Source organism: Paecilomyces variotii, assembly GCF_004022145.1.
Source record: "Paecilomyces variotii strain CBS 101075 chromosome Unknown C8Q69scaffold_11, whole genome shotgun sequence".
Lineage (NCBI taxonomy): Eukaryota > Fungi > Ascomycota > Eurotiomycetes > Eurotiales > Thermoascaceae > Paecilomyces > Paecilomyces variotii.
In genome coordinates this window covers 454,401-480,931 of record NW_021167150.1, presented here as the reverse complement: position 1 = coordinate 480,931, position 26,531 = coordinate 454,401, and the positions used below count along the sequence as shown (strand labels likewise).

At 49.3% G+C, this 26,531-nt stretch overlaps 10 protein-coding genes across 10 annotated transcripts; 6 read left to right on the top strand and 4 right to left on the bottom strand.

Moving 5' to 3' along the window:
- Positions 1 to 501: 501 nt before the first annotated feature.
- Positions 502 to 1,643, top strand: C8Q69DRAFT_406620 (Asx homology domain-containing protein; the record flags this gene model as incomplete). Its single annotated transcript, XM_028628127.1, has 2 exons — positions 502 to 978; positions 1,032 to 1,643. Coding segments are annotated over 2 exons (1,089 nt in total), but the record flags the coding sequence as incomplete, so codon positions are not given.
- Positions 1,644 to 1,698: 55 nt separating this feature from the next.
- On the bottom strand, positions 1,699 to 3,492 carry C8Q69DRAFT_76061 (putative short-chain dehydrogenase). The gene is made up of 5 exons (XM_028634006.1): positions 3,029 to 3,492; positions 2,874 to 2,959; positions 2,654 to 2,818; positions 2,535 to 2,605; positions 1,699 to 2,478 (listed from the first exon to the last, which is right to left on the bottom strand). Exons 1-5 carry the CDS (start codon positions 3,307 to 3,309, stop codon positions 1,930 to 1,932), a joined length of 1,152 nt encoding a protein of 383 aa, XP_028482595.1. The 5' UTR covers positions 3,310 to 3,492; the 3' UTR covers positions 1,699 to 1,929.
- Positions 3,454 to 5,669, top strand: C8Q69DRAFT_76073 (CLPTM1 domain protein). Its single transcript, XM_028634007.1, has 4 exons — positions 3,454 to 3,638; positions 3,691 to 4,740; positions 4,799 to 5,284; positions 5,342 to 5,669. The coding sequence occupies exons 1-4, from the start codon at positions 3,597 to 3,599 to the stop codon at positions 5,657 to 5,659; spliced, it is 1,896 nt and encodes a 631-aa protein (XP_028482594.1). The 5' UTR covers positions 3,454 to 3,596; the 3' UTR covers positions 5,660 to 5,669.
- A 413-nt stretch (positions 5,670 to 6,082) lies between these two features.
- On the top strand, positions 6,083 to 8,874 carry C8Q69DRAFT_476862 (Mis6 domain protein). The gene is made up of 4 exons (XM_028631291.1): positions 6,083 to 6,335; positions 6,389 to 6,442; positions 6,501 to 7,528; positions 7,574 to 8,874. Exons 1-4 carry the CDS (start codon positions 6,314 to 6,316, stop codon positions 8,669 to 8,671), a joined length of 2,202 nt encoding a protein of 733 aa, XP_028482593.1. The 5' UTR covers positions 6,083 to 6,313; the 3' UTR covers positions 8,672 to 8,874.
- C8Q69DRAFT_493158 (DUF28 domain protein) lies at positions 8,875 to 9,934 on the bottom strand. The gene is made up of 2 exons (XM_028632181.1): positions 9,679 to 9,934; positions 8,875 to 9,627 (listed from the first exon to the last, which is right to left on the bottom strand). Exons 1-2 carry the CDS (start codon positions 9,887 to 9,889, stop codon positions 9,002 to 9,004), a joined length of 837 nt encoding a protein of 278 aa, XP_028482592.1. The 5' UTR covers positions 9,890 to 9,934; the 3' UTR covers positions 8,875 to 9,001.
- Positions 9,935 to 10,053: 119 nt separating this feature from the next.
- On the top strand, positions 10,054 to 16,847 carry C8Q69DRAFT_76005 (HEAT repeat protein). The gene is made up of 6 exons (XM_028634005.1): positions 10,054 to 12,588; positions 12,654 to 13,010; positions 13,063 to 14,340; positions 14,391 to 14,622; positions 14,676 to 14,974; positions 15,033 to 16,847. The coding sequence occupies exons 1-6, from the start codon at positions 10,135 to 10,137 to the stop codon at positions 16,605 to 16,607; spliced, it is 6,195 nt and encodes a 2,064-aa protein (XP_028482591.1). The 5' UTR covers positions 10,054 to 10,134; the 3' UTR covers positions 16,608 to 16,847.
- A 483-nt stretch (positions 16,848 to 17,330) lies between these two features.
- C8Q69DRAFT_406546 (hypothetical protein) lies at positions 17,331 to 18,701 on the bottom strand (the record flags this gene model as incomplete). Its single annotated transcript, XM_028628124.1, has 2 exons — positions 17,331 to 17,500; positions 17,561 to 18,701. 2 exons carry the CDS (start codon positions 18,699 to 18,701, stop codon positions 17,331 to 17,333), a joined length of 1,311 nt encoding a protein of 436 aa, XP_028482590.1.
- A 1,170-nt stretch (positions 18,702 to 19,871) lies between these two features.
- On the top strand, positions 19,872 to 20,889 carry C8Q69DRAFT_75603 (hypothetical protein). Its single transcript, XM_028634003.1, has one exon. The coding sequence runs from the start codon at positions 20,281 to 20,283 to the stop codon at positions 20,812 to 20,814; it is 534 nt and encodes a 177-aa protein (XP_028482589.1). The 5' UTR covers positions 19,872 to 20,280; the 3' UTR covers positions 20,815 to 20,889.
- Positions 20,890 to 22,038: 1,149 nt separating this feature from the next.
- On the bottom strand, positions 22,039 to 24,526 carry C8Q69DRAFT_406702 (hypothetical protein; the record flags this gene model as incomplete). The annotated part of the gene is made up of 3 exons (XM_028628131.1): positions 22,039 to 24,092; positions 24,145 to 24,314; positions 24,381 to 24,526. 3 exons carry the CDS (start codon positions 24,524 to 24,526, stop codon positions 22,039 to 22,041), a joined length of 2,370 nt encoding a protein of 789 aa, XP_028482588.1.
- Positions 24,527 to 24,973: 447 nt separating this feature from the next.
- C8Q69DRAFT_509522 (D123-domain-containing protein) lies at positions 24,974 to 26,346 on the top strand (the record flags this gene model as incomplete). The annotated part of the gene is made up of 2 exons (XM_028633099.1): positions 24,974 to 25,089; positions 25,146 to 26,346. The coding sequence occupies 2 exons, from the start codon at positions 24,974 to 24,976 to the stop codon at positions 26,344 to 26,346; spliced, it is 1,317 nt and encodes a 438-aa protein (XP_028482587.1).
- Positions 26,347 to 26,531: the final 185 nt, after the last annotated feature.

Here is a 26,531-nt window from a genome sequence, read left to right as displayed (position 1 = left end):
TGGTATTATTCTGGCGTCCCTGTCGGGCTAGGTCGAGCCCGCCTCTGTTACTGCCCGTCAAAACAGGCCAGACCGCGGCTGGAACGATGCCGCCTAAACGTAAGGCGGTCCACGATGGCAGTACTGCCACTACCGCCAGTGCTCCTCGACGTCTACTCAGGTATGCATTGAATACCCCAGGAATCTCTCTCCTGGCATCTCTAATTTCTTGATTATATTATACGGGGTGCTGAAGATGTCCCAGGCCTCGGCGCGCTGCTACTACTCCTGTAGCAGAGCCCAGTAATGTTGCCAAACCGGCCAAAACAATGCCTCAAAATGAAGAATCGCCGAACAAAAGACCTAAGCGCAACCCAAAGAGAGGGGCAAAGAAGGATCCCTGGGATGAAGAGAGCCTCTTGACAAGCTCAGAGTCTCCTCTTGTCCATATTGATCTCGTTGTAAGCAGATATGGGCTTCTTGTATGCTGTACATATGCAGCATCTAACTCTCATGCTTTAGAAAGTGCTCGCCCACCCGGATGCATGGAATTGCCTCGACGAGGACGAGAAGAAAGAAATCCTATCTCTGCTTCCTGATAATGTACACCCGAACCCTGAGCCTGATCCTGAAGACCCGAATGCGAAGATACCCCCGATACCGCAGGAATTCCTGCGATATTCGAATACATGGCGCGAAGGAGTACGCCAATTCCAGGTAGATCTAGAAGCCGGCCGTTACGACCCTGAATGGCTGCGCCAAGCGGCAAATGCGATGGAAGAAAGAGCCAAGGGAGAGTTCGACAATTTCAAGGAACAGGAATTCGAGGAATTTTGGGGCCAGAAACAGAAGCTCGATTATCGTGCGCTGGCGGGAGAGAGCTCTAGCGTAAAGCTCGATAGTCTGATCGCGCATGGTATCATCCAGACGGGGGATGTATGGAAATTCACCCGCGTATTCGGGAAAACGGAGAAGATAATGGTCGAGAAGGAAGCTAAGGTGAGACCAATTTATTGAAGGAGTGGTCAAAAATTCTAAGTTTTCTTTTCTAGGTCGTGGATATCGTCGGTTCAACTCTGACATTCGCCATTCCACCCGGACAGAGAGTTTTCTTAACTGCTACTGAAGCTTCTAATACAGATGAAGAGGAAGATGGCCCCAAAAGTGAACTTGAACCGCTTTCAGAAACCAAGACCGACCCCGACTCAAACGTGGAAAATGTGTCAAAGTCGGGGTTAACTTCTACTTCAGAAACCCCTGTGCTAGAAAAACCAAAAGTCTCTGTCGAAATCGTCGTCCCTGCAACCGAACAGACGGTTGCTACTACGTCCCCGCCGCCTGCAGATGCTGCTGATGATAACGTTCTCGCGCCTCCCGATCGAGCTCCCGAGTATGATTCAACCGCGCCAGCAGCACTTGGATCCAACGGCCAAACTTCTGTTATTCCCATAGTCCCAGCATCTGAGCCGGAACCGATTAAGGATATCATTTTTCCAAATGTTGCTGGACCTCAGGCTTTGGCCAGCAAGATCCTGGAGATTGATGGCCGTATCAAGAATCCGCCTAACGGCAATGCATGGAAGCAATTTCGCTGTTATAGGAACAACCAAGACATGGGCAGTCTCTGGGAAGTGAGACAGACTTGGTATTTGAAGACACACTAGGCTTTTCATTCTTTGAGTTGCTGTCATCTCTGTCATACTTTGAATAGAGGTCTCTCCTTGGGTTTATCCTCATCATATGAGCGGCTTACTGTGAACTTGATGTGACTAATACATCGCATGCACTCTTTACTTGCTGGTAAAAATGGTCAATCATGCATGTACTACTACAAATTAATGCAGTATCAGTTCCTTATTCCAAGATTTGACCTTATGGCTTATCACAGGGCAAATAGTATTAAAAATGACCTTCCCCAAGCCGTAGGCGAAGATTCTTTCACTTAGTATGTCATATATGTACTCTTCCTACACTATCTTCCTTGAACGAGCTAGCAGAGTCGTCATCGACTGCAATATCTGCAGCGCAGCTGGCTTGAATGAAATCTTCTAACTCCTCACTAACCGTCTTGAGCTTCTCCTTAACGCTTGCGACGCCCTCCTGGCCAATGATGTGTCGCGAGGGCGGATTCTCATGACCCGCGATCGCAGTGATGGCGTGAACCGTCTCTGCCGTAAGAATGTCCAGATGACTTGGAGTAAGCGGAGGGTACATTGAAACAACGTGAGGCGCTGAGAGGGGACCGGTCCCTCGTGCGGTATCTACGTTAGACCCGGACGAGCCTTCAACACCCGCAGCCGATTCGCCATTTTCGTTTGAGAGGCGAGTCAGAATGCCGTTAAGGATGCCTCGAAATAGTGGTGCGTGGTTCTGCGCAGGGGCGTAGGCAGGTACGATGGGAGGAACGCTCGTCACCAAGTTAGAGAGAATGCCGATTTCGATGCTGGCTTGGAGTATGCTCAGTTTGATATTGAAAGGGGCAATCTCGTAGGCGATACTCTGTGCCGTATTGTTAGTATACATTCAATGGCAAAAGAAGTGGACGTTGCGCATACGTCGCAGAATCCCTCAAGTGCCCACCCTGAGGCACAATAAACACCGAGTCCTGGGGTTCCTATGTGCCCGGCTGTCAAGCGTCAGTATAATCGTTGCAAACCCGATTGGTCATACGCACTAATGCCCGAAAGTACTATTATATGACCTGCCCTCTGTTTCCGTAATTGCGGCAGTGCTGCCTTCATGAAATTCACAGGACCGAAATAATTGGTTTCGAACTGGTCTCGCACAAGGTTCAATGTCCGTTGGGATGCCGCAAGCTCTTCCACAGTTCCAACGACAGCTGATAAGAGACGTCAGAAGATTATTCTAAGACTTGGGAATCTTCGACGGCTGACCTTGACTCGTGCAGCAGACCAGTATATCAACCTTCCCGAATCTGCTGACAGTTTCTGCGATTACCGCCTGACACTCGCCCATCATCCTGTATCAATGGCGTAAGCGAGCTGCACAATATGTTTCAATTAACGAGGCCTTGGAACCGAGTTCCCACCTAAGATCTAGTTCAATTCCTTTTAGACGCTGTCGCCATCCTTCATGGTCATGCGTCTCCACCTCTTCCAGAAAAGCCTTGAACTGTTCCCGACGGATCTCATCACGTTCGCTTTGTTGCGGTACCAGCCCTGCAACAACATAATCTCCGTGCGCGAGAACCTGGCGCGCGAGGGAGATGCCAATGGGCGAATCTCCGGAAGAAATGACCCAAACCCGCGGCTCTGGATGGGAGGGGAACTGGGAGCGAGGAGAAGTCGGAGAGGGCGGGTTGTCAGTCATTGGTAGAGTAGCGTCAGGGGAGTGCCTAGCACACCCATCGCGGATCTATCGTCGTCTCTGTGAGGAGCAAGCTGTCTCCGCGCAGGCAGCACGGCTGGTGGAGTTCGCGATAGATAGAAACCGTGGGGTTGCAAGACCGCGGGCGAGACCTTCGGGGCGCCCGCGCTAAGGCGGCAAGCCTGGCCGACGACCGCCGTGAGACGCGTAGTGTCATTATTTCTCGTCGTGCTGGCACTTCGCATTTCCTCTATGCTCCATGCTTAACGGTTCGCGTGGACAAGTACAAAATGCCTGAGCAGAGGCAACGCAGAGATGAGCCGGAGCAGAACGTGAGTGATCCATGATTTTTGCGTGGATAGAGTACTGATGTTGCCATTGCAGTCCGGCTTGAAAGCCGCCATCCAGGGTCTCGGTATTTTCTTCTTAATGCAGTTTATTGTCGGCCAGTTCTTTGGAAAACAGCAAGGCGGCTCGTCCCAGAACGCAGTTGTGCCTGCGTTTTCTGATCGAGCCGATAGAAGCGAGATATCGAGCTACAGCTTCATTCCTGATAATGTTGCTCCGGTATGGCCAACGAACAGCTCCCTGGACATGAGTATCTATGTCTCGCCCTCGACCGTACTGCCAACTTTCAATGCCATTCCACGAGATGCACTGGTCCTTGAGGAAAAGAACTTCACGATGGGTAACTACAGTGATACTCGAGAAATCGATACTACCATTAAGGTTCCCAAAGAGGCCCAGCAGAACGGGACTCTTTGGGCTCACTTCTACGTTGGTATTTCCGGTAGTCAGCTTGATCCCTTGGCAAAGGACTATTCTCCGGAAAAGGCTTACCATTTCCTTCGTCCTCTCAACCAATATCTTCCTAAGAGGAAAACCAAGAAGCTCAAGAATCTTCTTACTGATGAGGACGATGCGGAAGAACCGGAGGACGATACCCCTGCCATCCAGATCGTTTCTTACTACCACCCGAACTTCACTGTCTCTGTTGTCCCTGATACTGGCGTTCAGAAGTTTCGAATGATGGCTCCCGCAATTCGGCAGCATCTGGAACTCGAGAGTACTGGTGCTAGAGACATTACTGGACAGAACGGATGGTATTACCCCGTTATTTTCCTCAACAAGTTCTGGCAGCTTAGAAGCCATATGACCGAGCTGAACTCCACCGTCGACACTGTCCCGTTGCGTATTACCCTGAACAATCTGCAGAACTGGAAGTTTAGCCTTATGGCTAGTATCGACGAGGGCATGAAGCAGAACGCGCGACAAGCTGCAACTGGAGGGCCTATGCCCGCTGGAGGTGATGGAAGCGAATTCGAAGTTGCCAAGGAGATCCTTTTGGACACTAGCGTCTGGTTGTTGGCCACGACTGGTGTTGTCAGTATCCTACACATGATCTTTGAGACACTCGCCTTCAAGAACGATATTGTGAGTTCTCGCTCCATCATATCTTCTCACCTGAGGTTCTATGCTGACCATATCATAGTCGCACTGGCGCAAGAAGAAAGACGTTGTCGGCACCTCAGTTCGCACTATTCTTGCCAACGTCTTCATGCAGACTGTTATCTTCTTGTACCTTGTTGACAACAGCGAGGGAACTTCTTGGATGATTCTCGCCAGTCAAGGGTTTGGTATTGTTCTGGAAGCCTGGAAGATCACGAAGACGGTCGACGTACGCGTCAGACCTCCTCAGCCTGGCTCCACGTTCTCCTTTCTTCCATACGTTATTGTGTTTGAGGACAAACACAAGCTCACCGAGACCGAGCAGAAAACCAAGGAATATGATGAGATTGCGTTCAAGTGGCTCTATATCATTGCTGTTCCCCTTCTGGGAGCGTACGCGATCTACAGCCTCCTGTACAAGACGCACAAGTCGTGGTACTCTTACATAATCGAGACCCTTGTCGGAAGCGTCTACGCCTATGGTTTCCTGATGATGGTGCCTAGTCTCTACATCAACTATCGTCTCAAGGTTTGTTCTCAAGGATTTCCATACTAACTACCTTCTTCGCTAACCGGATGTTATTAGTCTGTTGCCCACATGCCTGGCAAAGCCCTGACATACAAGTTCTTGAACACTTTCATCGATGATCTCTTCGCTTTCACCGTCAAAATGCCGTGGCTCCACAGGCTGGCGACGGTCAGAGACGATATTATTTTCTTCATCTGGCTTTACCAAAGCTGGAAGTACAAGGTCGACTACACGCGTGTTAATGAATTCGGCCAGGGAGGCGAAAGTGACGAGGAGGAAGAGAAAGAAGCACCTGCGACTGAAGCTGAGAAGAAGACGGCGAAGGTGGCTTCCGGGAAAGAGGCCCCTAGCTCTTCTGCGCGCAGGAGAAAGTGAAAATGACGCTCTTTTCGGCTCAGGCGATAGTCGTCAGGTCTTTCGCTCCGTCTAAACCGTGGTAATTTGATTGCCTCGTTTATTTTTATCCTCCTATTCACTCGACGATGTATTGAGAATGATATGATACTCTTCATAGACGATATGTTCGAGCTTTACGCTTTGCAACGAGTGTAATAGATCCAGTCGGTTTTCCAAAAGAACTGCATAGATAATGGAGATTTACCTTCTTTCTTCTTTTTTTAAGTAATGAAATATCAATACTGTAAAGTAGAGAAGATCCTTCTAGCTTTAGTCTTATTAATGTTCTTGAACGTCTTTTGCCATTCTCGCGGAAAGTCAAGAAAGCCGGTCTCTGATTGGCCCGCGGTGATCGTTGCCAAACATTACCGCGACGCGCCTCTCGGTCTATGCCAACGGGAAGTGCAATAGATGATTACATGTAGACGTGTACGCCTCTATCAAGACTCGGCATAAAAGATCATCATCGACAGAGGCATCTGTTTATGCTAGACCGTCGCAGCACGGAGTCGAGGTCCAACAACAGTTGTCTGGAGTGGACCCTACAAGTTCAAGGACTTCATGCGGTCGAGCTTCTCCGTGTACTTAATCCATCAAAGCGACACAGGCAGAAGAGTGCACTCCATGTAAATCATGTCGTCTGATCCAGCTCCAGGTTAGTTGTTTCTAAAAATGTAATATTGGTTTGTCATGCTAATCTCTCAGTAGAAAGCCGGGACCGGTCAAAAAGTCTCCGAGATGCCATCGAGCACTTGGAATCAGGTATTTGGAAGATGTCAATCCTTTCTCCAGTAATTGGTTATCTAACATAACGCCTTAGTCGCTTATCTGCCTCCGAAGCAAAGACATACAAGTGTCTCAGAGCTAGCCAAGACAATTGCTTCGGACGCGTATGAGAGCGGGATCCCGTTGGATAGCCTTGACCGTCTCATTGACGTTATCACAAAGCCCAATCATTTAGACCAAGGGACTACTACTACTCTCCTGAAGAACCTGTACCCTGTGGACAAGGTACCGTCCGATGTTATCACAAGAATTGTGGGCTGCCTCGGACCAAGCAAGGGGAAGCCCTCTCCAGCTACACAAGCTTTGCTCCTGAGATGGCTGATCCTTATCTACGATGTTGTCGAAGAACCGCTTCATTTGTCCAGGCTGTATGCTGTACTTTTCAACCATCTGGATATGATCAGTCTGAGGCGGCCACTCTGTCAGCTGCTGTCCATGATAACAAGAAGAAAGCATGTCAAGCCATTCCGGATACAAATGCTTATGGAATTACTAAGAAATGTCGGAGATGATGAAAGGGAACTAATGGGTCTACTGAGAATCTTCAAGAACTACTATCCGGATATTATCGTTGGAGACGTCGGAGGGTCAAGGAGAACAACGTTCTTTTTCAAGCACCCGGATCCTGAATTTACCGCCCATCTTAAAGTTATCCAGGAAGCACATCTAGAGAGGCTGAGGATGTCTGGGTCGTCGACGTTCCAGATTGTTCGTCGAGGAGGTGTGAAAAGAAGCAAGGTCGAAGCTGTTATCCCGGATGTTCAGACGACACGAGTGCAGAGAAACCATACGTCTTTGGAAGAGTTACGCAGTGTGAACGACTTTATAGAGAGGCTCGATAAGATTGAACTACCTAACCAAATAGTTTCTTCTCTGGCAGATCCTCTAGCGCAAAAGTATCTCCTTCTCACCAAATCGGAAGATGCGAGTCGTCGATTGGAGGATTGGCTGGAAAGTTTCTTGAATGATGAACTCGAGAAAATTCTCCATGGCGACGAGGCAGATCCTGAAGCACTGAACTATGTGCTGGGCGCGACTGTGGGATATGTCCGAACGACAAAGGTAAGGCTCTGATTTCGTTGTGAGAGCCTGGCTAACAGGAAGCAGACTATTCCATCCGCAATCCGTTCCTTCATCAGAAAATACATCGACTTATGGAATGGAACGGATAACCGAACTGAAATCCTGAGAATTCTCGAATATTTAGATATCGCCCATTTTGAGAAACTGCAAGAAGACATCCTTCGTCCTCTTGAGGATGCGGTGCTAGATTATACCGTCTCCTCGAAAGTCACTATCCTTAATTTCTATTCTTCGCTCATTCGTCAATGGGGTTCATCTCTCAGAACGCAGAAGTCTGTCTCAAACCGACCAGAGACGTCTCCTTTGACAGGGCTGATAACGCACACGGAGTTGCTGGCATTGTCCATCCTAGAACATCCATCTGGGTTCGAGAAGGATGCCAGCAGGCCGAAATCAGCAACCTTAGCCGTCGTCGACTTCTATAATACTCTGGCAAAGGTCTTCTCTCACGCCCCTCTAAACGGCAATATTCGCCTCACGATTCCTCTTCCGCCGACCGTCTACAGTCTCACCTTTACGCCCACAATTACGCACATTTCCCTCTTAAGCTCCGCCCTAGCGGACTACAAGGCTGCGTTTGAAGCCTCGCTAAGTTCACAGGAGCTCCAGTCCCAAGTACCCTCGGGAGTACTATATCCGCCAGAAGAGCTAGGCAGGTTTAATGGCTACATTATGGATATCTGTAATCTGATATGGAGAAACCGAGGCCTTAACACAGAAGACCCAAATGCTCTCGGTTGCTTGATCCACCCTGCCACAGTAAAGGCCTTGACAGAGTATGTTCATGACTTGAATGAGGCAGGACGCACCAGAGCACGTGAGGACGCCTTTCACTATACCACCCCTGCGATGTTTTCTCTGAGTCATCACATTGCCTTGTGCCTTATGTCCGCTATCTGTTTTGCGGAGCTTGAAGAGGAAAAGGAGGTGGCAGAGGACCAGCCCAGGTTGGAAAAACCGGTCACCCAGAAAGCTTTGACAGCACTGGAGAAGAATGGAGGAGTAAAGATCACATGGCAAGAATATCGGATTCAGATGTTGGACTGGTTGGATGGGGTTGGGAGCGAAGGAATCGCAAAGTTAATGAGACGCACTATGAAAGCCTTGAGAAACGAGGGATGATAGCCGATGTGTATGGTTTTGCGCTTATGACTTTCATCCATACAACTCTTGCAGGCGAATCACAGCTACTGGATAACGCGAGAGGCGTTAGAGTGCGGAATATTAGCATACCAGAGATTATTCTTTCAGAAAGCTGCTCCTTGCAGTCAAAATTCACGAGAAAGGCGCAGGTTGGCTAATTCTGTTCTCTATTCGTATATCATACATTTCTTATAATACAAGTCACTGTACATTCAAACCAAGCTTGCAAAGTGTCACGCGTCCTTTGCGATCTTTCCGCTGCTCATATCGGAGTATCTGTAACGAGTCGTCCGGGGGTGCTGGTTTGAACTAGAATTTCTGAGCCGTATTCAGGTATATTCCGTGGATGCTCGGTTCTTCGCGTATGTCTCCCAGCAGGTCCTCGAGTTGTTGGACATCCTTCTCATTCTCTACCTTGACCAGAGTGTCTTTGTTCGGGTCCCAAATAATTTCTAGTTTCTCAATCTTGAGGTCTGTTGCTTTCGTAAATGTTTCTCCCACGTTCTTCGTCTCTGTGGGCTCAGTGAACATCACCAGACGTCCCTCATCGTCGGTCTCGATATCGGTAGCTCCCGCCTCGATAGCCTGGTCTAGGTAGTCGTCGGGATTCAAACCGTCTTTGTGTTCGAAGAGTATTCTTCCCTTTTTCTCAAAAAGAAATGTCGTCGGAGTCACTGTTCCTCCGGCATCTTTGATGATGAAGCGCACGTCCTGCAGCACGCGCGCTTTCTGATCCGTCAGACATTCTATAACCGCTGCGACTGCCCCGGGGAGCATCGCTTCGATTGTAACCGGTTCAAGAGCCTCTCCTGATACGCTTATTCCCTGCCCACGCGCTATGGAAGCTTCAATTGACGCTTTAGGAAGGCCGGCTCGTTTTGCATTTGTGATTGCGAGATTCAAGCGGGGATTGAACTTGGGATCAGGACCCCACACTGTAAATCGTGCTTAGCCTGGGTTATATCTGGCGAAATTCAGAGACTCACTTTGTGACGCATTGATTATCTCCTTGGAGATGATCGCGCGCTCTTTGCTTTTTGCTTTGTCATTCTTCGCCTTATCATGTTTGATCGTAGACCATCGCGAATGGCCGGAGAAGAGAGGCGTGGATGTGCTGAACGCACGACAGGAGTCGCAGACCCATTGTCTCCCTGTCTGGGGCCGCATAAATAACCTCAGCCCAAGCTTGCTCGCCATCTCCGCTATTGACCGTCTTGACTCTTTACATACTCCCGGCCAGAGATTATTCCCGCGGAGTTCGACGCGGAGCTTCATAGTTGACGTATCGGGCCGAGTATTATCCGCCCCCGGACGGAGATGAGGACACAACTGCGCAACTACATGAAACAACAAAGTCGATACAGCCATTTTACCACAAACGAAACGATACTTAGTCGAAAAGGCGTTTTCCCGGTAGCGCCTGTTTTCGATACTTTGAATCAATGTCGACCTCCGGCGCCGCTACGACAACGTCGTCCGGGGGCTCAGACAGTGCCGTACCCCACGCCGAACTCGACGTCCCTAAGCTGCACGCGCTCCCTTCAGAACAGCAGGATCTATACCTTCTCACCTTTACATCGGATCTAGTGCAGCATGTCTCCGGACTCGAAAAGACACAATTATGCTCAGAGCAACAATCCTTGAAGAAGGAATTATTTAAGATCCTCAGACTCTCATCCCCGACGCTAACTCGAGCTCTCCGCAACAACATAGGACGATGCTTCAACGTGATACTTGCAAGGGGAGATCGTGGTATACTATACGACAGTATAAGTGAGCTACTTGGGATCGTCAATGCTGGAAAAAGCGAAGCGGAATTGAAAACAAAGTTCGCCGCCGCACATTGTCTGGGAGAAGTGTTCGCTGCCGCTGGAGAAAGCGCAATTGGTCAATCGAGCCTCGTGGCTTCTAGCCTGCTTAAGCTGCTGAAGTCTTCGAGCAATCATACTGGCCTCCGTGGTTCTATATTCACTGTTTTGCGAAAAGTCATTGTTGGTATCGGTATTGCGATTGACGAACAGACGGCGCGAGATATCTGGAAGCAGGCACGGAACGCTGCATCTGGCGACAAGGCAACGTTGGTTCAGGTGAACGCGTGCCGATGTCTGGAACAACTCGTCAAGAACACACCTTACTTTGACAATGCAAATGATTTTGATAATCTCAAATCAGTCGTTTGGAAAGCTATCGACAGTCCCGTTGCTCCGGTCCGGCACGCAGCTGCTGCTTGTTTAGCGAGAGCATTGGTCAAGGCGCACGCTCCTGAAGTACGAATCGAGCCTGTTCCTAAGATCAAGAAGCCAAAAAGACAGTCCAAGAAGCCGGCGCCGCGTTCTGGTGACGAAGAAGAGGAGACTCCAGTACCCGAGTCTCCTGTCACCAAAAAAACAGAGCCTCGGCTGTCTTTCACCCTACCCGATTTGCTCAAGCAGCTTTCTACCCAGTACTTGAAGAGCTCGACTGGAAACTATGCGAGGGCTGGAATCGCAGTTTGCTATAAACATGTGGTGCGCAACCTCGGTGACAATGTTGTGGAGGAAAGATATGGCCAAATCGCAACTCATCTCATATTCGATTTGTTGAACCATCCTACAGTGACCTACAATCGTTTTCGCCTGTTGATGACAAGGAAGTTCATAAAAAGTATCCTGGAAGATACAGTGGGCCATGAGTCTCTTCGGGAGAATAGCCAGCTGAACGCTGCCAAGTGGCTGGTTAACGAGGTCCTGAAGGATTACCCTCAGGTTATCCCCCAACGTCGGGAACCGAGCAAGTATGCTCTGACTAGTGCCTTGAGTGCGCTGACGTCTCTGATCACTGGTTTGGGACCAGCTATTACGCCTTTTGCAGAGACCTGTCGGGAAGCCCTGTTGCAAGTCCTACCTCATCCGAGTTATACCGTGCAGATCCATGCTGCACAGTGCTTGCGCAGCTTTGTGCTTGCTTGTCCTCATCAACTTCTCCCTTGTGTCACAATCTGTCTAAATAGTCTTAACAGAGAGATCGGGCAGCTGTCGACGCCAAGGCAGTCGGCTCGTCGCTGCGTCGGCTTTGCAAATGGACTCTCGGCAATGCTAAGCACATCCCGTCTGCAGCCGCTCTATGGTTCGGTTGACGTCTTCTCCCGCGTCCTGTCGCAGGCGACTGAACTACTAAAGATCAGTAGCAGTTCGGAGCTACGTGTTGCAAGCACTCAGATCCAAGTGGCATGGATCTTGATCGGAGGTTTAATGCCTCTGGGTCCCAGTTTTGTCAAGATCCATCTGTCCCAGTTAATGTTGCTGTGGAAGAACGCACTTCCTAAACCCATTGGGAAGGAAAATACGTCTCAACGGGGTACCCTCGAAATGAGCTTTCTAGCACATGTGAGAGAGTGTGCTCTAGGTTCTCTCCTAGTGTTCCTAGAATATAATAGCAAGTTGGTCACTGTGGATGGGTCTAAGCGCATCGCATCAATGCTCCAAAACACAATCACATTCCTTGAAGGTCTCCCGCGCCCCAAGGCCATGGATGATATCTCTCAGCGGCTATTTCCATCTTTGCAACTGCACGACTTTGCTACAATGATGCGTCGTCGCGTTTTGCAGTGTTTCTCGAAGTTAGTCACCCTGAACCATCCGGGCCACACGGACGTTATTTCGCAATCAGGACTATTGGGACTTGCGATCTCGTCCTTTGCAGAGCCTGACATCACCCATGCAAAACCGGTCGAGAGTTCCATTGCAAGTTCACCTGCTCATTTTGACAACTTGTGGGATCTCTGCGATAATTTCGGATTTGGTGTGACTGGTCTCGCTCGTTCATACGTAACTGAGACGTTATCTGGAAAACGGCAGAAGGACACTGTACCGGCGCGGTCTGCGGTTGAATCAGCAGATCAAGCCATCGATGATGTGGTGAGTTTTATCTTTCTTTTCAATTCTGACTGTGGGCCTGGAGTTATGATACTGATCGAGTCCAGTTGACATTCCCAATCTGCCAAGCGAGCGAACATGATTCCGTGCTTTTGTACTGCGCACAAGATGGGAATGCTTCCAGTGCTGATCCAGCCGCAACGGAAGTCGTGAATGCTGCCGTGAATTTGTTTGCTCTCGCTCTGCCTCTACAGTCGCCTAAGGTTCAAGAAAGTAGCGTAGAACAAATTGCCACGCTCCTTTCCTCTCCACATCTTCAAAGGAACCCTGGTCGAAAAGCCGCCATTACTGTCAATGTTGGAGTAGCGCTACTTCATGCTCTGAAGGTCGCAATTCGAGAGTCGGATGGCCCAGGTGGCGAGCTCAATGCAGCATCTGAGAAAATATTCCAGGAACTGTTGCAGGTCGGTATTTACCTTCTCTCATCCTGTATACGCATTGGCTCATGATCAGCAGAAATTCTTGGTCGATCCCGATCCTATAGTTCGCACTATTGGTTTTGAAGGGATTGGTCGACTCTGTAATAGTTCCGGCAACACTTTGACCAGCGCTCAAATCAATTGGCTCATAGATACGATTGTGGAAAATCGAGATCCTAACACACGTGCAGGCTGTGCTGTGGCTCTGGGCTCTATCCATTCGCAGGTTGGCGGCATGGCAGCCGGATTTCATCTCAAGACAATCATTGGGGTCCTAATGTCTTTATGCAATGATCCTCACCCACTCGTGCACTTCTGGTCATTAGACGGCCTTGAAAGGGTCGTTGACTCCGCCGGTTTGACCTTTTCAGCCTATGTATCGGGGACCCTCGGAATGCTGGCTCAACTCTATATCGCTGATACACATAACGAGGAGGCGGCGTCGCTGGCGACATCCAACATTGAAATGGTCTTCCCTACGCCTGTAGGCGTCAGTCGATGTGTAGACTCACTCATCAACGTTCTCGGCCCTGATTTGCAAGAGATCTCGAAAACCCGCAATCTCATCTTCACCCTGGTTAGGCAGTTCCAGCTAGAGGAGAATCCAGCTCTTGTCACACAAAGTTCCAAGTGCCTGGACCATCTTTCCCTCTATGCTCCTGCCTACGTTGACTTCGCAGGTTACGTCAAACGACTTCAGCGTGAGCTTTCATCGCGGAGCCCACTTATGCGAGACGCAGCCATTCGAGGACTCAACAATCTTATGAAGCGTGATGCCGAGTCTGTAATTCGGACTGCTAGTGACAGCTTTGAAGATGAGCTGTGGCTGGCGTTCGACGATACCCCTGAAAACGAATCCATTCGGAGCATGATCCGCAACTGGCTGCAACAAACTGCACTCACTGATACGGAGCTGTGGGTTCACCGGTGTCAAAGCGTCTTGACCAAAACACGGCTCAAGGTCGAGGATATACCGCAGACAGCTATTCCTAAAAGTGCCGCACCGGACTTGCCGGACGATGAAGTTGCAGGCTTTGCAGCTGCAGCTGCAGGTGACGGGCAGGCAGACTCTGCTGCCGAAACGACCGTCGGTCAAGAATTGCTCAAGTGGCAGACACGTTACTTCGCTATGAAGTGTCTTAAGGAGCTCCTCGAAATGGTTAATGACGAACTCCTGCCAGATCAAACCATCCCTGCAGAATTGGCTTTGCAGCGGAAAGTGGGAGAAGTCGTCAGAATGGCTTTCTCGGCCTCCACCGCTAATGTCGTTGAATTGCGTGTCATTGGTCTTCAAATTATTGATAGGGTCTTGAAGGTATGTCTTTCCTCCTTTGGTATGAGAGATAAAACTGACGCGCCCGGAAGATGTTTGGTAAAACTCCAGATCCAGACTTCAGTGAGGCCTCGCTTCTTGAGCAGTACCAAGCGCAGATCGGTTCAGCCCTCACTCCAGCGTTTGCGGCAGATTCGTCGCCAGAGCTAGCTTCGGAGGCTATCAATGTCTGTGCTACATTCGTGGCCACAGGGATTGTTACAAATGTCGATAGGATGGGCAGAATCTTCAGGCCTCTTGTTGTTGGTTTGGAGAACTTTGCGAGTATGCTTTGTCCCTTATTAAAGTACATCGAAAACACCTCTGACTTTTCGCAGAAAACCCCAAAACAACGGAGATTGGGGATCTCAAAGGCCTCAATTCCAACGCTCGAGTCATGGTCAAGCTGGCTCTATTTTCTGCCTGGGCACGATTGCAGATGGCTAGTAATGAGCAGCAATATCTGACGGCGGTAGTCCAACCTTATCTAGCTTTACTTACGCCGCTGTGGTTATCTTCCCTGAAGGAATTTGCGCGGTTACGCTTTGAGCCCGATATTTCCGGTAGTCTGGGAACAAGTCTTTCCGGCGACCTGGATGAGGTTTACGCAGCATTGAACAGAGAGACATTGTTGAAGGTATGCACACCCTTACATACACCTGCTTTATCGGACATAAGCTCACGGTATTCCGTAGTTTTATCAAGATTCCTGGTTGAACCTCGTGGACGCCATCGCCAGTCTCGTAGAGAAGGACAGCGAGTTCGTCTTTGACGCTCTGGACGGGAAGTTCGAACAGCCTGATCCTGAGAAGCCCGATCAGGATGAAGATACTCTCGTCAACGGGAAAGCCGATAAGGGACATGATATCAACTATCGTGACGAGCCGGTTGCGTTCTTCTTCGTGCTTTTCGGACTTGCGTTCGAGGCTCTCGTTGACCAGTCACTATTGACATCTCAGCGATTAGAAATCCTCCAGGCTCTGAAGAGGATACTGCGGCCTGTCGTCTCTGGAAATGCTGTGTACCAGGATGCTGTTTTCTTCGAAACTATGGACACTCTAGACCGTCTGGTTCTGACAGAAGGCATCAACATCCAAACAGTTATTGTCGAAATAGCCAGGAACCTAGCATTGGACCACCTCGTTGCGAAAGATGGTCAAGACCGTAGCGAAAATCTCTCGGACGACATCGAGCAGTTGTTCGAGCTGACACGGACCATCATTTTGGTTATTGCTGGCCTGCTGCCAAATCTGGGCGAGAGCACGCCTCATGCACGGTTCAAGGTCACATCCGATGATGCCTTAGTTCTTGTCCGTCTAGCACTTACTTCCCTGGTCGACGTGGCCGCCATATTCCCGTCGATAATTCGCCACGATCTCAACGCATGCATCTTACACATCTTCAGTACCATCTTAGCTACAGGGTTATGCCAGGCTGAGGTTGTCCCTCAGGCGCTACCTATCTTCAGACGGTTCATCCAAGGCATAACCCAGCCTAAGCAGGGTGGCTCATTCTCTCCGGAGACCCTCCAAGCACTCTCGCTCCAGATACGTGGATGCCTTACCCGTTTCCTCACGACGCTCACTATCGCACAACGGCGCGAGTCTGACACTTCCCTGCCCTGCGCTAAGAACACGCTGTTAGCCATCACCATACTGCTCACAACAAGCAGTCACGCCATCCCACCCCAGGATCCTCTCATTGTACGCACCCTCAAGGAGCTCGTTGACTGTCTCCAAGATGTTGGCCTTGCGACCGTTGTGGCTGGGTGTCTCCGGTCCATCCTGCTCTCCCCGGGTCCAAAATCTCCGACAGATGAAGTCATGATCCGCTATCTCTTTCCACGGCTCATTGCTTTCGTCGTCGGAACACCGATAAATGAGGGAGACGTTGCAAATGACCCGGAAAATTGCCGCCCTGCAATCGCACATGCTCTGGTTTCGTACACTGCCAGTGCAGCTGTTCCGCGTGATGGGCTACCCAATGCTGTTGCTCTCATTGTATCAACCCTCCTCGTCCGTGCCAAACGCGAAGGACCAGGCGTCTACCAAGAAACAGCAGCCCGACTCCTTGAGCTGGCCAAGGTCGACCAAATGACCTTCAGAGCTCTTGTAGCGAGCATGAGTCCCGATCAGAGGGGACTTACCGAGGAGATTCTTCGAAGCACAAGCGTCGGAGCTACACAAGGCCAAGTGCCCAATGGAGCGGCTGTGTCAGAAGCTGAGGAGAAAAAGAGCGCTCCCAGTATCGCCCTACGGATGGATTTCTAGTCCTACGCTACTTACTTTCTCCAGGGGACATTTTAATAACGATGATCCTCCGGACCTTCTTCGAATTTTCTTATTATTATTATTCTTTTTTTTTTCTTCCTCAAGATATACTCTGTCGCGATGTATGGTATTGTGAAACGGTCTTATATAACTAGCATGTGGGCTCACAACGGGCTGGGCCTGATGAGGGAAAGAACATGACTGAACCAAGAAAGACAGATTTTACATGTCAAGATAATTTATTTAGATGAATGTATTTAATAATATTCGAACTATGTCTCTCCAGCTAATTAGTCAGACATTCCCATCTGGGCTTCACATCGATGGATAGATACATCGTCTTAAATCACAAGGCCGCATTATCTATCACAGAAAGCGTCGACCGGGCAGATGTAAAGGAGAGATAAATCAAAAGATAATAACTTTTTACACGTGATGTGCCATCTCTATTGATGATGTGGTGAACTATGTTAATAACAGTAATATAGAAAAGAATAACTCGGGGGTATCGGAAAATGACCCATATACAGTAGCGCGTGCATGTTTCAGGTGCGCTCTAGACGTACAGTGACATGACAAAAGAAAAAACCGCTGTGCGTGATACAGAGAATGGTGATCTGTTGGGGGCTCTAATGGAAGGGATGGATGAATGATGCCATGTACAGTATGGCGATCTAATTAACGTAAGGAATGGTCGAGGGTCGTTGCAGTTGTTGTAGGCCCTTATCCTAGGATTTCGGGAGCGACTTGTTCCGCGATTGATGCTTCCGTTTGCACACCAGTGTCCTTGACTTCGGTCTCGGCGGCTTCTTTCGCAGCTGCTTCTTTGGCCTTCTTGGACTCTTTCTGGCTAGTCTTATAGGAATAGTATCGGAGGAAGAGGATGATCATAACTAAATAGGATGTCAGACTCCGTGTAAGAATGATTGGGGGTGGAGGGGAAGGCTACTTACTAGCACTTGTGGCGATTGCCATCGCTGCTCTTCTGGTAAGAATCCATCTTAACCCTTCAGCCTCACTTTTTCCGTCGCTATTCAGCGATACAGTGATCTTGTAGTTCAGCTCTTGAATTGCGGTGTCCAGACTCCGCTGGAGTTCCCTTGTCGTCATCTTGTGGTCGTTGAACATGCCCTTCAGGTCATCTTTGAGACCCGTCAGTTCCTGGTTCAGGCGTTGTGATAGGATGTCCACTTCATGTTGTAGCTGAGTCCTGGAAGTGCGTTGGCGCTGGATCTCTGCATTTCTGGAGGCCTGGAGAGACTGCTGAAGCTCCGAGCAGGCAGCTTTGAACAGATATGACTCATTCTCAACGTCCGACTTGGAGGTCAGGCTTTCCCGGGCCAATTCAAGGTTGTCTTGCAGAATACCACGGATCGCCTTCATCATCGTAACTGACTGCTCATCTGTGAAGCCACTCTTTGCCAGATCCCGCACCAAGCTATATGTGTCGAAATGATGGACGTATGGGGGTGGTGTCAGATGCGGCGGCTTCTGGCCATTGGCGGCGGAGACTCCAGATGGAGTTAAATAAGAGGAAGGCGAAGGCATCTGCAAGACGTCTTGTAGAGGGTTGTCGTCAGAAGAGGCAGGTTGCGTCTGGCGCGCCTCATCCTTGCGCTGTCGTAGAGAAGGATCACTGTTCTCGACATCATCTACGTCTTCATCCGGGTTGGCATTCTCCTGAGGTGGGAGTTCGGCTGAAAGATTGGTCGAGCTTGCATCAACTGCCGGGTTCTTCTCTTGACCGGATTGTCCTTTCTCAGTTGTCTTGTTAGAATCTTGCGCTTGCGCTCGTTCCGGTTGAGCATCACTCCGCTGGTCCTGCGAGCTGTCCCTTTGGGACGAGGCCTCGCGCGAAGACTGGTCCCCAGATTTGGCCTTTGGCCGCTCTGGAGGAGGCAGTTTAGCTTCCACAGCTGGACCGTAGCGGCGGTGGTATGAGGTCTCTTGCTCGCATCGCTGGCTCGTATGGAAATCTGCGCGCGGAAAGCGACTGCGGGAACGAGGACGGAGAGAGCGGTACGTTGCTGGCTCGCACGACCGTAGGGATCGGACGATGTTTGGATATAGGAAGGGAAGCCTTGGTGCCGTCATGACGAGAAACTATCTGGTGAGAGAGATAAAGAGAGAGAAAGCATTGGGAGATGGAGGATGCAAGATGGGAGTTGCAATCGGCCGCCCGTGACTTGTCCGCGGCGAAGCGTTCCTGGTCCGGGCGTGACGTTGTGTCGATCCCCCGCGGGTCCGGGCAAGAGTGGCCGACAGACGCCATCTATGCTCTTTGGATGATATCTCTATCTCTTTGCTTCTTCCTTCACTCGTTGGTAGTTACAACGCTGCTACAGAGGTTGATTCCCTAGTAGTGAGTTAATGCTGCACCTGCTTTCGTCCCCTTCACTGCTTGTATACCACAGTTCTTGGTAGAAGCGGGACTGAAACCCCACGAACAACCCTCCCATCTCCTACTTTCTCTCTTGCTTCCTCTCTTGCTTCCTCTCTCGTCTCCCTTGGTTCCTCGTCTTGTTTTATTTCAGTCTATCTCTTGGTCCATCTTGAGCTTTCAGTTTCATCTTGAACTTCGTGTTGGACTTCTTTTCGAACTCCCTCGCTCACATCATCTCTATCATTTTTGCATCTCACTTTCAGCTTTTCTGTTAACCAACCGGCAATAATAATGGCAGCAGAGTCCCAGGATGTCTGCAGTGATACCCTGAGTACTATCAGCTCAAACAATCCGGTTATAGTCGAGCAAGAGTGCCTATTCAAGCTTGACAATTACGCACCGCAAGACTCAAACGATGATACGATAACAGTATGATTACGAGCGTTTCTTGATAACTTACTGGAGGATGGGTTAGTGCATATAATGGACGACATCAAATCACGTGAGAACGATAGTGATCTGCAATAACTTGCGAGTTTATCTACGGGCGAACCGGTTCGTTGCGAAAAAGGATGCGACACAGGGCGAAGAATTCAATCGAGTGGTCTCAGCGTGGGCTCAATTGGGCCGAGAAAGAGGACAAGGCAAGTATAAAAGCGTGAAAGAATTTATCAAATTCATCCGAACCAAAGTGGTGATCAACCTGAAGAATAATGATAAGTGGTGGCCTGTTATACAGAACCGGACACTCTTTAACGCTTAGGTGGCTTTTAACAGTACGCCGTGGGGTAATGTTAAGTTCACCATTAATAACGCATATGCCGCCAGCAGCTGTCGCTTAGACTTTGTGAGTTTCTATTTCTCTCATAAGGGAATTTTGAGCCTCGTCCATACTGACGCACTCAATTCTTCTTTTCCCAGATCAATGAATTTAACTTGTGGTTCAACGGAGTCTTCGGCGAACAGAAGTCTCTTCCCACGCCGGAGGATGTTAAGGAGATTATTAAGTTTCCTATACCTCGCCTGAAGAGTGACCTTACCAAACTGTTTTACCCAGATCTAGAGGACTATAATTGCGTGCCGGAGTTAAAATGGCCATACCGCTACGGCGTCACGGCAAAAGACTTCATCTACAACGAGGAAAGCGAAGAGCTCGAAGTACACTGGCCTCGGTTGAAAAAGCCGGTACTGCTAGAACAGTCTATTGAGATATGGTACCGCAGACCGAATTTCCTGGCAAGGTTTAGTAATGACCAATATAAGTAATGCTTTAAGCGGCTCACAGGAGCGATGGCGAAGGAACTATTCCCAGACTTTGGTCTATTCGCTAACATGTGCCGTAGGCATGGGCCCATCGTGAAAAACTTGCTGATTCACGTTCTTTTCTGGTTTAATACAGAGTTCAAAATGCCCAAAACCCACAACAATGAATTGCAGAGTTCTCTCTCTGACGGAGTACTATTCCCAATGCTGACGCGTCCACGGACACCCGAGACTATTACTCCATCCTCGCGCCCTGGACTTGAGGACTCGATTGAGGAGATCGCTTCGCAGCTAATACAGCCTTATACTCGCAACGAGCAGGAGTGGCTAAGAAAGGCATGCCTATCGAGAGATAATTATAGCCGCGTGCTCACCAAGTTGCCTGACGAGAATTCCCAGTTAGAGATTGCAGGTGAGATCGTAACATCTACCGAATGCGCGCATATTATCCTCTTTTCAATGGGGACTTGGCGTTCTGACTCAGAATATTATTTAAAATCCCAAATTTGGGTGACGTTGGACAGATACTTCCCGTCGTTGCATAGGTTTGGATCTACCTAACACTTTATTAATGATCCGCGGAATGCCATGACCATGGACAAATCGTTGCATACCCTTTTTAGCAAGTTTGCAATTGCTTTCGAAGCTACCGATCAAACTCATGAATACAAGATTAAGAACTATAAACCCAACCATAAAGACACTTGGATCCTAAAAGAAAGGGATAACAAGGTAAAATTTGTTAATCACGATAGTCGATACGAACTTCCGGATCCGATCCTTCTCGAGACTCATGCAATTATCGCAAGAATCCTTCATGCCACCGGCAAAGTCGAACAAGTTGACAGACTCCAAGAAAGACAGTATTGGTGTCCTCGCCGCAGATGGAAGTACAGACATCGCAGCACTCCTATCCGTGACATCTCTCAGTCCTATCTTCTCGTTCCATAAACACGACCCCTCGTACCCGACAGTGAGCAAGCATAGAGGGAAAGGTGGGCGGTTGACAGTGGGAGACATTCATCAATGGATACAGAAAAAGAGAACCCTCGTGAATAGCCGACCACTCGATCGACTCCGCCGGTCTTGCGGGAGGATCTGACGTTATGAAGTCCCCGACCTAGCTTCTGTCTGGGCGCATCCTACGCCCGGCCATGCTGACACAGAGGCATTCGATTCTTGGAAACTGGCAAATACCTTGTAGGGCTCGGTATTTGATAAGAGCCCAAGTGGACAGGCTGCTAAACGTCGGAAAACCCGGAATACGAACAAGCAAAGACCTCCTGCCGACGGACATAAAGAGAGCAAGAGATTTTTTGAAAAGGACGATGGAAGAGGCAGGGGCGAAAGAGGAAAAAGGCATCGAAGGGCTAGAAGAGTCAGTATGTCTTCGGATACCCGCCAGAGCATGTGAAGCTCTGTGATGCGTGGGTGTATGTCATTGTTAAGACAGTTCCAATATCCAAACGAGCATTACGTTGGTCCTACGATCTCTTTATCTGATTGCAACGAGTCCAATTCGAGAATCAATACCATGTGTGTACTTTGCGATCAGATAACTAATAGATAGTTTAGATATGATAGCGTACGAAGGAGTTGTTCACTGAGTATGACGTAGACAGTTCAGCGGGTATATTTTGGTTGTTTATCGCATTGATGAATAAGAATTCTTGCGATTTAATAAACTAGGGACAAAACTCTCTTTCAGAAAAATGTCATGATATCATATTAAAAATTCTATATACAGTATAAACTCTTCTCTCCATGTGGAATCCTTGAGCCAACCTATGAAGTAGCCAGCAATCCGAAAAGCAACTCAGTGCGCTTCCAGTATTCCTGAGCAGCTTTCGTTAGACCCTTGGAGAATTCTTTCTTCGGGTCTACGTCGGCTTGGATCTTCTCTGCGACTGCAGACAATTCATCCTTGTATCCTTCTGAGACTTCCTTGATCGCGAGGACTTTCTGCAGGTATATAGAGTCGAATATGAGTTGGATCTTCCAGTCGCGAAGTAGCTGAGGAGATGGTGATGGATCATTTGACTCGGAGGATTTAGAGCTCTGTTCCTTGGTTTCCGAGTCTTCGGAATTCGAGTTATCTGAGGGAGGACTCGAAGTTGGTGCGCTTTCATTCGTGGCACTTAGAGACTTGTACGTAGATTGAAGTGACTCTGCTGTATGCTTGACGAGTGTCGTTTTCAACACTGCTACAGAAGAAGGGTTCCATAGATCGGGACCGTAGTGATCCATGGCAGCATTGAGTCGTCGGAGGTATTTGAAAATCGCCGGGGTAGGCTGTACTGGTAATTCGGGTTCTCCTTTCCAGAGCGTACGGCCAGGAACCTTTTGGCCTGGTCCACTTAGCTGCGGCTTGATAGTCAATGGATTGACTTGCGAAGCAACTGCAGTAGCAAGAGTCTCCTGCAGTCCTGGCACGATTTCTTGCGCGAAAATGAAATTGTCATCGAGATAATCGTCAGGTGCATCTCGTCGGATATCTCTAATGAGTCGGAGCATGAATGCAGCCTTTTCACTTTGGCTCGAGGCCCCGAAGCTTCTGGCAATATCGCGGAAGGAAGATTGCAGGTCGACGAAGGCTTGTGAAACGGCAGAATTCTGCTCTTCCCGTAGAACGGCAGGATCATCCTCATTGAGAAGGGCTGCCGGGTCGACCGCCGTGTCCTCGTCTTCTGCCTCGTCAAAGGTGTCCTCCCACCGCGTTCGCTTTAGCTCCTCTACCAAGTTTCTGGTAGTCTCCACTGAGCTCCTCCAAGCATGGTAGCTCTCCTCAATGCTAGAGATATCAGAGTCGCGGCCTAGCAGGACATCCATAACCGCCTGTTTGAAAGTTGAAGCACCTCCTGAGTAGTCGAGCGAGGTCAAAGCAGGATCCCAAAGTGACTGGGCAGGGTCATGATTTTTATTATCCCAATCCGTAACCAGTGACGAGGCTTTCTTTCCAATGGAGTCCAGGTTCCTTGCTTGTGCGCGTATAATCGCCGTTAACTGGCCATTGAACAGATTGCGAAGACCCTCCAAGATGCTAAAAGACGAATGCGTGGGTGTCGAGCTCCTAGCAGAGAGCCATATATCGAACGCTTGCTTGCGGAGTAAGATCACTTCGGCGAAATTGTGGAAATCCTTCAAGCACTTCTGTGTGCCTTTCATGAAGCTTTCAAATGCTTCTTTCGACCACTGTTTGATCGATTTCTCTGCGTCAGACTTCTGAAAGTCGGTGAGTTTGATCCATGGTGTAAAGTTCTTGACGTCGCTGGCCACCCAACGCTCGAATATTTCAAGGTCCAGATCGTCCAGCTTCCTGACATCAGGATCAGTCAAAATTGGCCGGGCCTTGAGCCTTCCCAGAGAATCAGAGAGTCGACGCGAAAACAGCGTCTTGGTGATTTGGAGAGTCCGAATATACTGCCTTAGAGCCTTGAGGATGTTTGCGCCTGAAGGATCGCAGAGGTCCAATTGCGCGGCAATGGCGTTCAGACGAACACGATGGAAATGACGAATTGCATCTTCGGAAGACGAGCTAGTTGCCAGGCAGAACGCTGCCAGTGTCTCGATAATATCATCAGCTGTAGATTTCACAGAGGTAAGACGACGATCGATGCGCTTCACAATCGTCCTTCTCAGGGAGATCAATTGGTTCCGCAGTGTCTCCAGAAACGGTGGCTTTGTTTTGTTTTGCGACAGAGTTATGTCAAGCGATCTGGCGATGACGATTATCTTGACAACGAGTAGAGGAGCGGCACTTTTTCTGAGTAGTCTCGAGATTGCAGAGATGCAACGGTGCTGTAAGGCCATCTGGGCTGCGAAAGCTCGACTCTCTACGTCTGATCCCAGTCAGTGATGCAATCCACTATCATGCCAATACCATCACCATACCGATCCCTGATGCATCCCGCTTAACCTGAGTGAGATGCGCAGCTTTCTTCTCCATCAATCGGGGGTTACATCTCCGCCCAATGTCCGTCAAATGCGAGTCGACCTGCTCGATCTCTCCGCTCATCTCGACAATCGTCTCAGCTGTTCCAAGGAGGTCGCGATATCTCATACTAGTAACAGCAGTGACTTTTTTAGTACAGGAGCACGCCAACGTTTTCCAGACAACGTTTACTTACCCGACCAGTGCACGCAGCTTTTCTTTGTTGCTGGCAATATCCCGTCGCAGCTCCTGCTCGACGCGCCGCACGGTGGGCACAGGATACTGGAACGCCTCCTGCCATGACTTCAGGCTCTGCGGATCTGGAGTCTCTGCAGCAGCCATCTTGAAGAAGACAAGCGCACACAATTAAGAGCACTGCAGGTATACGGCGTAAGAGGGCGATCTCCGCGACAAGCAACGTGGTCGGGACAAGCTCGAGGCCAGGCACCGCGTGGTGCACGGACCAAATCTGGCTTTCTAGTTCCGACAGGGCAAAGTTGCAAAGCTAATTGTTTATTAGTTATACATCCAGTTAACTAGTTAGAAACGATCGGGGTGCGTCATATCGTTCCTTAGTTTAGAGACTGAGCTAAGAGTTGGCTAGAGAGTTCTTTAGCTGTTTGTTCGCCGCTATCAGAAAAAGTTGCCCCGCTTAAAAAGTTCCCGGTTCAACGCCGCACTCAACTTGGGAACTGAGAAAGAGCACCACATACTAATTCTTTTTTCTTTTCTATCATTTCTAATCCTTTCTGGCTGTCAGATTGAACCAGTTCAGATAGGAAGTTAGTAATGCCGCTGATGGAGTCAGAAGCCGCTGGGTCTGCAGGCGAACTGCAGACTCTCCCGTTTCCTCCAGTTACTCATTCCCACATCCTCCATTGCTCATATCATTTCTGGCACCCACTGTAGGAGCAATCCAGTTACTCTCCCTTGGATACTATCATATTAACATATGGTACAGATACCGAACAATAACCCCAAAGGCCCGTTTAATCCCTCTCACCGATCCTTTCCTCTCATACCTCCGTCAGGACGGTATTGTCCTCCCACCAGAGGATAACGCACGATCCGGCCTCGCAGACGACGACAGCGGGATATACTCTTTCTCCGAAGCATCCGAAGATGAAGATGATGAAGAGGATGATCCATCTACCGAGTGGAGAGAAATCCATTCGCAGATCAGAGCCACGATCGCCGAGCTCGGCGGCAAAGTGACTCCCAAACTGAACTGGAGCGCCCCGAAAGACGCAACCTGGATCACAGCTACAAATGATCTCCAATGCCAATCCGCCAACGATATATATCTTCTGCTCAAGAGCAGCGACTTCGTCACTCATGACCTGGAACACGCTTTCGATGACTGCGTCCCAGACGTCGAAGCCACAACACCCGACCCTCCACAGGTTCCCTACCACCTCATCCTCCGCAAATACGTCAACTTCAACCCGTCCCTGGAATTCCGCTGCTTCGTGCGTAATCGAACGCTACTATGCATTTGTCAACGAGACCTCAACCATTTCGACTTCCTCTTCCCGCTCCGCGACACCCTGCGGTCGAGAATCCAGACCTTCTTCGATGAGAAACTAAAGAACACATTTCCCGATCCGAACTTCGTCTTCGACGTATACATTCCCCCGCCTCATGAGCGGGCGTGGCTCATTGATGTGAATCCCTGGGCAATCAGGACGGATCCGTTATTATTCAGCTGGATGGAGATCCTACACATGAAGGATCCGATAGGAATCAAAGAAGACGAGCACGAAGAGCAGGAAGAAGAAGGTCTAGAAGAGGGCGTTGTGAGATTATCCATACGTCCATCCCAGACGACCGTAGCTGCATTCGCACCGGAACCACGACCCAAGACCGAAGAACAGGACTCCAAAGAGCCAGAGCAGCCTCCATCACCTGATCCTGCTCATTCCGTCCATGATCATGAGGATTCGCCGCTGTTCCCGGAATTCCGGCTCGTTCAGCGCGATGATCCAGAGGCGTATGCGTTCTCAACACCTCAGTTTTCGGCGCATAAGCTACCGCGGGAAGTGGTGGATGCGTCCAGAGCGGGACCAGGGGGTATGAAGGAGTTTATGGGCCAGTGGCAGGATATTCTGGCTAAGAGAATGCAAGAAGATCAAGAAGTAGGGAGTGATGCGGATGATGATTGATGTCTACATCATTGAAGGCGGACACTTAAGTTATTCGCATGTGCACATGTTTTTGTATGGTAATGAATTATGGACCAGTGGTGAATGTTTTCAAAGGGAAATTTCGGTGTTTCAAAAGATGGGCGAATGAGATATGATGCACGCTTTTCTTTTTTCTTTTTTGTATTCTATGTCCTCATTAAGGG

Coding starts and splice junctions, on each gene's coding strand:
- C8Q69DRAFT_76061 (XM_028634006.1), bottom strand. CDS start 3,309: ATGACTGACAACCCGCCCTCTCCGACTTCTCCTCGCTCCCAGTTCCCC. Junction 2,819..2,873: donor GGTCTGCTGCACGAGTCAAG/GTCAGCCGTCGA, acceptor GTCTCTTATCAG/CTGTCGTTGGAACTGTGGAA. Junction 2,479..2,534: donor CACTTGAGGGATTCTGCGAC/GTATGCGCAACG, acceptor AATACGGCACAG/AGTATCGCCTACGAGATTGC.
- C8Q69DRAFT_76073 (XM_028634007.1), top strand. CDS start 3,597: ATGCCTGAGCAGAGGCAACGCAGAGATGAGCCGGAGCAGAAC. Junction 3,639..3,690: donor GAGATGAGCCGGAGCAGAAC/GTGAGTGATCCA, acceptor TTGCCATTGCAG/TCCGGCTTGAAAGCCGCCAT. Junction 5,285..5,341: donor ACATCAACTATCGTCTCAAG/GTTTGTTCTCAA, acceptor GGATGTTATTAG/TCTGTTGCCCACATGCCTGG.
- C8Q69DRAFT_476862 (XM_028631291.1), top strand. CDS start 6,314: ATGTCGTCTGATCCAGCTCCAG. Junction 6,336..6,388: donor GTCGTCTGATCCAGCTCCAG/GTTAGTTGTTTC, acceptor ATCTCTCAGTAG/AAAGCCGGGACCGGTCAAAA. Junction 7,529..7,573: donor GATATGTCCGAACGACAAAG/GTAAGGCTCTGA, acceptor AACAGGAAGCAG/ACTATTCCATCCGCAATCCG.
- C8Q69DRAFT_493158 (XM_028632181.1), bottom strand. CDS start 9,889: ATGGCGAGCAAGCTTGGGCTGAGGTTATTTATGCGGCCCCAGACAGGG. Junction 9,628..9,678: donor GATAATCAATGCGTCACAAA/GTGAGTCTCTGA, acceptor CACGATTTACAG/TGTGGGGTCCTGATCCCAAG.
- C8Q69DRAFT_76005 (XM_028634005.1), top strand. CDS start 10,135: ATGTCGACCTCCGGCGCCGCTACGACAACGTCGTCCGGGGGCTCAGAC. Junction 13,011..13,062: donor TATTCCAGGAACTGTTGCAG/GTCGGTATTTAC, acceptor CATGATCAGCAG/AAATTCTTGGTCGATCCCGA. Junction 14,975..15,032: donor ACAGAGAGACATTGTTGAAG/GTATGCACACCC, acceptor GGTATTCCGTAG/TTTTATCAAGATTCCTGGTT.
- C8Q69DRAFT_75603 (XM_028634003.1), top strand. CDS start 20,281: ATGGCGAAGGAACTATTCCCAGACTTTGGTCTATTCGCTAACATGTGC.